At 38.9% G+C, this 10,201-nt stretch overlaps 2 protein-coding genes across 4 annotated transcripts in view; both read right to left on the bottom strand.

The window, feature by feature from the left end:
- The window catches only part of mapta (microtubule-associated protein tau a), a 30,617-nt gene extending 28,942 nt beyond the window's left edge, over positions 1 to 1,675 (bottom strand). For 2 of the 3 annotated variants that reach the window (XM_058406608.1, XM_058406607.1), the window contains exon 1: positions 1,525 to 1,674. The gene's annotated coding sequence lies outside the window, so the exon portion shown is untranslated. Of the gene's footprint in view, positions 1 to 1,524 lie in introns of all 3 variants that reach the window. The other variant, XM_058406609.1, reaches the window with a different exon arrangement.
- Positions 1,676 to 5,515: 3,840 nt separating this feature from the next.
- zgc:163073 (uncharacterized protein LOC100037358 homolog) lies at positions 5,516 to 8,941 on the bottom strand. Its single transcript, XM_058405660.1, has 7 exons — positions 8,750 to 8,941; positions 7,762 to 7,789; positions 7,525 to 7,668; positions 6,667 to 6,840; positions 6,243 to 6,320; positions 6,125 to 6,166; positions 5,516 to 5,664 (listed from the first exon to the last, which is right to left on the bottom strand). The coding sequence occupies exons 1-6, from the start codon at positions 8,786 to 8,788 to the stop codon at positions 6,138 to 6,140; spliced, it is 492 nt and encodes a 163-aa protein (XP_058261643.1). The 5' UTR covers positions 8,789 to 8,941; the 3' UTR covers positions 5,516 to 5,664; positions 6,125 to 6,137.
- Positions 8,942 to 10,201: the final 1,260 nt, after the last annotated feature.

The raw sequence follows: 10,201 nt of genomic DNA on the forward strand, positions 1-10,201 counted from the left end.
AGTACTCTAACACACCTGATTCAACCCATTCCTTCATTCCCTAGGTTCAGAATATGAGCAGAAAAATGAGCATGCTTTGGATTTGCTTGCACTACAGATGTCTAGACCTTTCCATCTCATTACACTGTATTCTGTCAGATCTCCCAAGGAATTGAACATAAATGTAATTAGAAATTATTTACATTTTAAAAGCTTAGAAAGTATTCTTTCTACAAGTACATATACATAATGCACGTCTTTACTCAAACAAATCACCAGCCCTCGAAATGCAGACGTTTGTCTTCGCTTAGGCTGAAATATGCAACCACTTAAGCATGCTTTCCTAATCCGGTGGTTGAGAAACTCTCCAGACGGTCCCCATATATTAGCTTTCTCCCAGCACACCTGAACCAGGCAACAAAGAACAATGAACACGTGATGCAGAAGAGCATTTTCTGAGCAGAACTGCAGACCACATGGCATTGTGGTCCCTTGACTGAAAAACAATGGCTTATGATGCATCAGTGGAATCGATGAAGATGTCATCTGTCAATAGAAGGAAGAGCTGAAAAATCAGGATGGCTAACCATTCAGAGCAATGCCCAGGCCCTGTTTCACCCCCATCTCCCATCTGCAATCCAATTAGGGCTCATGTGGGTGCAGGATAACAGGCTTAATAATGAAGACTCCGTGTCTCTTAATATGCACATCCTCATGCATTATAGACATCTACAGACACAATCATGCCCTTGGACAGATTTTTGCACGGCTTTGACTGTGACTGGCGACAACGCCAAGCCATTTTGAACACAGTCAGGTGCACGGCTGTAGGCGATGTCATAGAAAATCGCCTCGGACCGACAAAGACAATGGAATTTCATCTCGATGAGAAAAGATGGCAGGTCGGAAACGCGCTTTTACGCAGATTTCGAAAGCTTCCACAAGCGCACGCGACGCCGACGAGATGCTTTTGTGGGCTTTTACGCATGGCGATGTGGTCCATTAGGAAAAACACACAATGGTCCAATAAGAACAACATGAGCTACCGCGGCACTGACATTCATCTGCATGGAAAACGGGAATAAAAACACATTCTGGAGAAATAAACAAATCATTTCATCACGGAACGGGAGAAAAACTGGTGAATTAGGCGGCAACGTATATATATATATATATATATATACATGGGAGTGGAAGTGCTATAATAAATACCGTTACACCGGCGGCCGGCTTTCTGAGAATAAGACAGAAAGGCGGGTTCATTCTTACGCTGTTTGCTTTTTATATACGTTTAATAGCTTCTTTGTCATTTAAAATAGTTATTTAATAATAATAGTTTATTTATGTGCGGGCCCGACGGTCTCCCACCTCAACCAAAATAAATAAATAAATAAATAAATAAATAAATAAAATGCAGCCCGACATAATATGCGCGGCTGTTAAAACCCGACAAGTCCATAAAACGCGTGATTTACTGAAATATCCGCGTCGAATGCACCAAAAATAATAAATAGACCAGGGAGAGATCAACGAGGGTTTGCTTACCTGCCCCTGCCGACGGCGTTATTGTCTCTCTGCAGCTGCAGTCGCACACTGTTGCCTGGTGCAATTCCTTCAGTGACCTGATGGCAGCCGGGGGCGCTATAAACACATCTCCGGGCTGTGCTCCAATTACCCGTGTGTTCCAGCCTTCAGTATGCACCGTAGTACATTCTAGAAACCTGGATAATTCACATTTTGTTCCTCCACCAAGAATGTATTCAATCCGACTTGTGATGTTTTGTTTATTCTGTCATTAAACAAAAAATGTTTTTTTTGTTAGTACTTGGTCTGAAAATAGAGTAAAACTGTATACACTTCATTTATTATTTACAACATATACTTTACATGTTCTCCCTTACTCACTGTATCGTGTGGTTTGTTAGCTACAGTAACTACAGTACATGCTAAAAGAAACCAAATATGTCGTAATGAAGTACTGCAGAGCGGTTATGATGTCGATCCTCTTCTCAGATGGTCAGGGTAACAGGCTTAATAATGAAGACGCCATGTCTCTAACATGCATTATAGACATCTACAGACACAATCATGCCCTTGGTTAGAATTTGGCATGGCTTTGACTATGACTGGCGACAACGGCAAGCCGTTTTGAGCACAGTCAGGTGCACGGCTGTAGGCTGTAGACATGTACATGTCATAGAACCGCCAAAAAGATTTTTGGATTTTCATCTAAATGAGAAAAGATGCCAGGTCAGAAAGAAACCAGATATGTCCGATGGAGTACCTACTGCTGAGTGGTTATGATGTCGATCCTCCTCGAATCCCATCACTGCTTGGTGCTTTTGTGGATTTTGCTCAGCTAGAAATATTTGCTCATCATATTCTGATTAATTCCTGAGTAATTCTATACATACTTCACATCACATTTTAAAATCAATTTAGTAATCAATAAGGAATACTCAGTATTTACAGATATCTCACTGTTCGCCATATCTATCTTTATTTGCCAATGTTTACTTTATTTACGTCTGTATTCTTTTGTGTGTGCTGCGCTGGCCTCACAAGCTTTTGTCTTAAGTTTGTATGAATATTCTGTTTATTGAAGGATACAAAGGGTCAATATCTTTGAATTGTTATATAGAAATATCCAAGCTCTAAATACACTTCAGCTTTGACGTGTAGGAAGCATGTGCTTAGTTAAAGACGAGCGTGTTGTGATACAGCAGCCGACTCAATCTTTTCCTTCTTTCCATTCCTCCTTTTATACTCTCTTGAGTGTTTTGTTTGCAGTCTTCACTGGCCTGAGAAATTCTGCACAGCTAGGAAATCCCAGGAGGAGATTGTGAGAATGTTGGGGACCACCAGATTTCTGTCTCTCTCACACTCACATTTTCTTCTTGGAAATAAGCCCAGGAAAACATCTGTCACTTTATTTTCCCACAGTTGAGAAAAAGGGATCAGGGCCAGACTTCTTCTTCCTCTTCTTCTTATTGTTCTTCTTCTTCCTCTTCCTTCTTCTTCTTCCTCTTCTATTTCTTCTTCCTCTTGTTCTTGTTCTTCCTCTTCTTCTTCCACTTCCTTTTCTTCTTCCTCTTCTTTTTCCTTTTCTTTTCTTCTTCCTCTTCTTCTTCTTGCTCTTCCTTCTCATTCTTCCTCTTCTTCTTCCTCTTCTTCTTCCTCTTCCTTTACCTCTTCTTCCTCTTCTTCTTCCCCTTCTTCTTCTTCTTCTTCTTCTTCTTCTTCTTCTTCTTCTTCTTCTTCTTTCTTTACCTCTTCTTCCTCTTCTTCTTCTTCTTCTTCTTCTTCTTCTTTTTACTATATATGGAAGGCATTTAGTTAAACTACTAATAAAGGGCTGGATTTATGCAAGATGGGGTTTTTGGAGAGTTAAAAGTATAAACAGGCAAATAAACAAGTAAATAAATAATGAAGAAGTGTTAAAGATTTATCAATAAAGCAGTTAGATCTGTTCCACAACAGTGTGTGTGTGTGTGTGTGTGTGTGTGTGTGTGCTATAAATTATCGGCCAGTAGAGGGCAGTAGAGAACACTGCAAGTCAAAGAACCATCTAGAAGCCGATGACGTCAGACATACATGAAAAACGCATTAAAAATAGATTTAATAGATAGATAGTCTTATATATATATATATACATACATACATACAGAATAAATATTCATGAATATGCCGTGTACATGAACAGTGTGTGTGTGTGTTTGTTGGACAAACACACCATTTACTTGATTGCATTACATTTTATTTTGATTTCTACATTTTAGGTACAAATAAAGCATCTGAAAGATTCATCATCTTTCAAAAGTCATCCTGTCCTTACTAATTATTATTATTATTATTATTATTATTATTATTATTATTATTATTATTAGTATTATCTGCTTCATGCCCAGTTTTTACAGGATAGGCTGTAGAACCACTGAGAGCCAGATAGAGTCCCTTCTGCTTCTTCTTCTTCTTCTCCTTTTTCCTTCTTGTTCTTCTTCCTCTTCTTCCTCCTCTTCTTCTTCTTCTTCTTCTTCCTCTTCTTCTTCTTCTTCCTCCTCCTCCTCCTGTGTATAGGCTACAGAACATGATTCTTTAAACAAGTGGATAGATTTCTTTTTTCACACCACTAGGCGGTATTTGTGACCCATTCATGACTAGACCTTCTTTCTTTCATTCTCTCTCTCTCTCTCTCTCTCTCTCTCTCTCTCTCTCTCTCTCTCTCTCTCTCAGAGTAAGACTGAATGATGGTAATCCAGTTCCTCTTCTGGGTCTGTTGAGTCTCAGTTCTATTATGCCGTCATTGTTCCTCCATCTTCACTTCCGCACTCTGACATTCCTGATTTTTGTGCCTGGTAGCAGCTTAGCAACTGCTGCTCTTCCACTAAACCCCTTTTACAGTTGAGTAAAGGGGCAAGGACATGGAGTTGCCTGTAATATACACTCCGGAGGCCTGGAATCTAATCAAGAACTCTTTTATGAGGTTGCTTATATACAGACTGAGACATTTAAACATTTTTGTATAAACAAGTGCCAGTAAAGAGTTCTTCCATTGGAGCCAGGTTTTAGAACATGTCTATTAGAACAGGTGAGAGAATTTTATCCTCACTTTTTTCCTTATCCTAGAACCGCCTCATCTTTAAACTGTAAGTGGTGTACAAAAAGCTACTGCCATCTTAGCTACTGTAGCCGTACTGATGGATCTGTCTCTGTCTCCCACGTGTAATGATGCTGCTCTGAAATACTCTTTCCCTTCATTTTAATGTACATTTTATTCACAAACGTTTTAATCCAATGAGATTTAGGATCCAAATCTAGCAGAGTGCTTAGCTTAGCTCAGCTCGATCGGTCTGATCAGCCCGAGTGCTGAGTGGTCACATTAGAAAACTGGATCTTGTCTATTATTATTAATAATAGTAATAGACAAGATCCAGTTTTCTAATGTGACCACTCAGCATTCGGGCTGATCGGACTGATCGAGCTGATAAGATGTCCAGTTTTCCTGTACTAGATGATCAAATATCCTCAGAACTCTAAGATATTTACACAATGATGCTATGTTCAGAATCTTAATGACTATCAGAATTCTCAGTCCTGAAGACACACTCCTCTCCCTCTGTCAGTGTTCCTGTAACAGAGACTCTCACCTCATCTGTCAATCATTATCAATGTCACACACTGACTATTGTCTTTCTATCCATCTACTAGTAGAAGATTCTCTCTCTCTCTCTCTCTCTCTCTCTCTCCATCTACTTGTGTCACTCTTTCCCTTCATATGATCATATAGTTGTATCACTCTATACATATACAGTTCTGACCTCAGTGCTGCTGCTGGCTGGACACTGGACACTGCAGTGTTGTTGTTGAGTGTGTGAGTGTGTGTTGAGTTGTTGTAAGCATTCGATATTTCTACTTCCATCTTCCTTTCACTGTGTAAAAGTAAAACCTGTCTACATTTCTTGCCTGACAGACAAACTACCTTTGAATCAGTTCTCCGTTTGTTGGGAAAATAAATGCCACAGCCGTATTAACCGTTTTAAAAATATTTTAATGTCATTAAAATTCACAGCATTTTCTACAACCATCCAACTTTAAGATATTTGATGCAACGATGATTAAATTGCAGGACTTTTGAATCAGCAGACATCTATGAAACACTTCACATCCGATCACGTCTTCCTCGGGCTGTCGGTGTACGGGTCAGAAGGTCAGGAGAATAGCCAACAAAAAACCTTTTACATTATGAGATGCATCCTAATGTACATAAGCTTGAATAAATAGATTTATCTCACGTCGAAGCATGCAGTGATTGTTCCCTTTTTCTACATTTTGTGGAGATATTTTTATCCAAAGCACCCTAAAGTACAAGAATACACTTACACCCATCAGCCATAACATTATGACCACCTTGTCAAACTCGCTCAAATCCTTACGATGGTCCATTTTTCCTGCTTCTAACATCAACTTTGAGGACAAAATGTTGACTCGCTGTCTAATATATCCCACCCACTAACAGGTGCCATGATGAGGAGATCATCAGTCTTATTCACTTCACCTCTCACTGCTCACAATGTTATGGCTGATTGGTGTATATACATATACACACTCTGTATTCATATTCATTCATAATACATATATTTTTTACCTGAATCTGTCATTCATTCCGACATGATGTGCTTCACAAAAGCTAGGAAAGAAAATGAAATGCATTAAACCAAGTCAGTTTCCATTGCTGGCATTTAGACTAGAAAGCTTTAGACTACCTTCATAGCTGATGAAGCCATTCGATTCTTCCTGTCCAGCAAAAACACCGTCCACTTCACCCACAGTTAATCTTTCACCTGGCAAAAAAATAAATAAATAACCTGAGTTTTAAACCTGGGTTGGAGATTAGAACAATTTATTCCAGTTAAGTTCACTAAGCAAAGAACGTTTATTATGTCAACAATTACTGCAGCAATTTTGTAAAAGATTTTGACCAATAGGAATGAAATAACATTTTAATGACTGAAAGCAGGAACGTAATGACATAATAAATATCAACTGAGACTGATTTCAACTGGGAGTTGCGTTTTGCTTGTCATGATTGTTCTTTGCATCCTGTTGCTGAAAAATATGACTTGACATTGTCAAAAAAAGATGAGTGGAAAATTCCTGAAAAGTGTTCTGTAGATGAAGCACCGTTACCGAGTGTGAGGAGAATTTGTCGGAGTTCGGCACACATGATCGTGCCGTTGCCTTCCTTGTCTAGGGGGCGAAGTGCCTCCACAAAGTCCTCGTATTTGCCTTGTTTTGAAGACCCTGAGAGTTGCTGGAACATGGGCAAGAACGTCTCGAAGTCGACTGGTTTGGATTGAAGCGCTGGAACACAGGAAGACAGCAGGGAGAAGGATTTTGGAGAGATTTGTAAATCAGAATAAGTGGCACACACAAAATGATCCCAGTTAAAATGGTAAAGAATAGTGAATTTGAAATGTTTAAATGATGCATGGGGCTTAGCATGATGTTTAAACTGAGCTAACATGTGCATATAGACACAGATCAGACATAACATTCTGAACAGTGAGAGGTGAAGTGAATAAGATTAGATAGATAGATAGATAGATAGATAGATAGATAGATAGATAGATAGATAGATAGATACTTTATTCATCCCAATGGGAAATTTACAGTAATATAATAAGACTGATGATATTTGAACTGATGAAAAATTCTTATGGAAATTGACACACGAACCACACAAAACAGTGATAATGACAAGAGAAAGGAGAATTTCCTGGAAAGGGATCTTCAGATTTTGCCAAATTATTCATCAGGATTAGAAAAAGAAAGAAAGAACATACTGCTCCTTGGCATACCTTATGAAAATCACTGCAACCCCCCCCCCACCCACCACCACCACACCCCCTCTCACCCCCTCACCAAACCCTGCATAACTTTGGCCTGACAGTAAATCTAGGAAAATATTTTATTGCCCCTCTTCTTGCCTCATGCTCTCTTCAGATTTCATATGTTTACTCGATGGGCTGTTAATTTGAATCTTACCCTCTGGATCTGACGTCCCAATCACTTTAGAGATTTCTGCGTTGGTTGGATTCAGACCCAAAGCCCTCATCACATCGCCACACTGACTGAGTAAAATTTCGCCCTTGGCTGTCATAATGAACATTGAGAAGGTCTCTCGAATGTCTGCACAAGAACAACATGGGCAATTTATTAGAAACTAAGCACACTAGATATAATCTGTGTTTTCAGAGAAGTATTTTATATTGAACTGCTTACCTTCAATTTGTTCAGCGCTGAAGTCTTTCTGTGAACCAGGAGAGGGAATCATGTTACAAGCCAGCCACTTCCACAAATGGGCTCACTGACAGCTGAAAATCGTCTCATAATTACCCTGATATACAATCCTAACACATAGCAGGTATGCATTCTCACTATTTAGCAGATTGACCATCATCTGGTCCGAAAAATGGCATTACATTGCAGATGATGGTTTTCCCAGAAGAAGCTCACAGTGCTGCAGCTGTTGGGCAACAAACTCTAACTCTTTTGGCTTGATATTTCGAATGCCATGCCACCGACCCCTTGGAATTCTGGGGCTAAATTGAGAACAATAAGCTAGAAATACCGTAAGGCAGACCTAAAATAGTAGAAATATGCTCCACTTATAAGTTAAGTGAGATCAACCATCATTCATGCCTACATACTCCGGTAATTGAGCGCCACATAGTGTGCATGCTCAGGCAAGGACTATTACCTTTGGAGCGTGAAGAGCCCCTCTATAGTCCGAATTTATAGGCTTAGATAGATTGGATTAGAATATTAAAATCTATTAGAATAGACTTTTGCTTTCTGCATGTCTTGTAATCATGTCTTTGTTTATTTTTTTTTGTTCAAAACCTAGTATTTTCTGCCATGATATAAGAAGAACATGCAAAGCTCAGCAAAGTCAGTGACCAAGCAGAGGATTTAAACCCAGGAACGTGAGAGGTTAGGATGCCAGGTGAGGGTGCACTGATTTTTTAATATAGATGAAGAAACAGAGTTCAGTTACAAAATTTATATCAAAAGGATATTGTAAAATGTCACTTAAGATCGCCTAATAAATTCATTTTAATCCCTGAAAGCACACATGGGCAAAAACAAGCTTTAGTTCATAATCTAAATATTGTATTTGTTTGAACATTAGGAAAAATTTTGTTTTAGTTACCATAAAAACACGATTAAGAACATTTCTTTTCCAGATTAAAAAAAAAAAAATGCTTACCAGCATTGGTGCAGCGTTTGACTGAGCTGTGTTAGCCATGGTTGTTTGATTTGCAGAGGCAGAAACACAGATGGTGGAAGAAATTTAGTGTTTATATACCCTACCTTCTCCCCCTCTCACAACTATGGCAGATGGCCAAAGATCTACAATATTGCACACAGTTCTAAAACAGGAAAGAACAGGGGATCCCCATGGGTATCCTAAGCTTTACAGGAGTCTCCATCTCTTCCCTCAGCAGATTGTTATCTCTGGGTGTATTTTTGAACCTGTTTTTGAACTTTAAGAAATGTTTTTAGTGCTCTACTTGGTTAGATCATGTTTGGCATGCTGTTGAAGGACACACTGGATGAAATGCTAAAACCTCTAATATCAGGTGGACTGGATTTTGCCAGCATTCTGACCTTTAACTGAAAGTGATATATTGCGGGAATACAGTGTTCCTTCTCATTCTCTCAGACATCTCAGATGGTGAAATTCATTTGAGATTCATTCTTACAAATCATTTTTATTGCTTTAAGTCTAAACCAAAGGATGATTAAGAGGCCATACATAGTGTACTTATAAATCTAAAGATTTATAAGACAAGGGTTGGAAAGTGACACAAAAATAGACTCACACTCATGCACACACACACAAATAAAAATTTGTCTTTACTTATATTGCCCTACGTTAAACTGCCATCCTGTCCAGGGTGAACCCTGCCTTGTGCCCCGAGACTCCTGGGATAAGCTCCAGGATCCATGCGACCCAGTCGGATAAGCGGTGTAGAGAATGGATGGATTACTTACAATGGATTATAAGTTCATTCTCCCCAATTAACCAGGCTATAACACAAGAAATGCATCCATGCAGAGGAACTTGATCTGTGAGATGTCCTAGCTATGGCATTTTTTCCCCAGGAGTGTGAGCAGTGTGTATTCCATATAGCATGCATGTTGAACTCATTAATTTTGAATTATGGGACTATTCATTTCCATCAGGTTTTAGTGGTACAAGTCCTAAATTTACTAAATTGCACAATAAGATGTGAAGTGAAGAGAGTTGTGCTGATAAGTGTTTATACAATATTTTTCAGATCTATATATATATATATATATATATATATATATATATATATATATATATATGTGTGTGTATATATACATATGGTTTACTTCAGAATTGCATTATAGAAGGCTACAGATTTTCTCTCTCGTTTATTATCCACAATATAAAATGCATGAACTTCTGGCATGCTCTACATATAATCTATATTGTCTTTAAACATCACATGATCACAAGAATACCTAATATTTTTTCTCTCTCTCTGTCTCTCTCTGTTGAGCTATCCGTCCCACACCCGAGCTCCTAGTGTGACCACTTCTTCTTTCCGGACCTGCCTGATCCATCCAGACACTCTACCCCTGGTTGGTGTCTCATCACTTGGTGGTGCTCACTGCTGCTGGGGATGGA

Source organism: Hemibagrus wyckioides, linkage group LG13, assembly GCF_019097595.1.
Source record: "Hemibagrus wyckioides isolate EC202008001 linkage group LG13, SWU_Hwy_1.0, whole genome shotgun sequence".
Lineage (NCBI taxonomy): Eukaryota > Metazoa > Chordata > Actinopteri > Siluriformes > Bagridae > Hemibagrus > Hemibagrus wyckioides.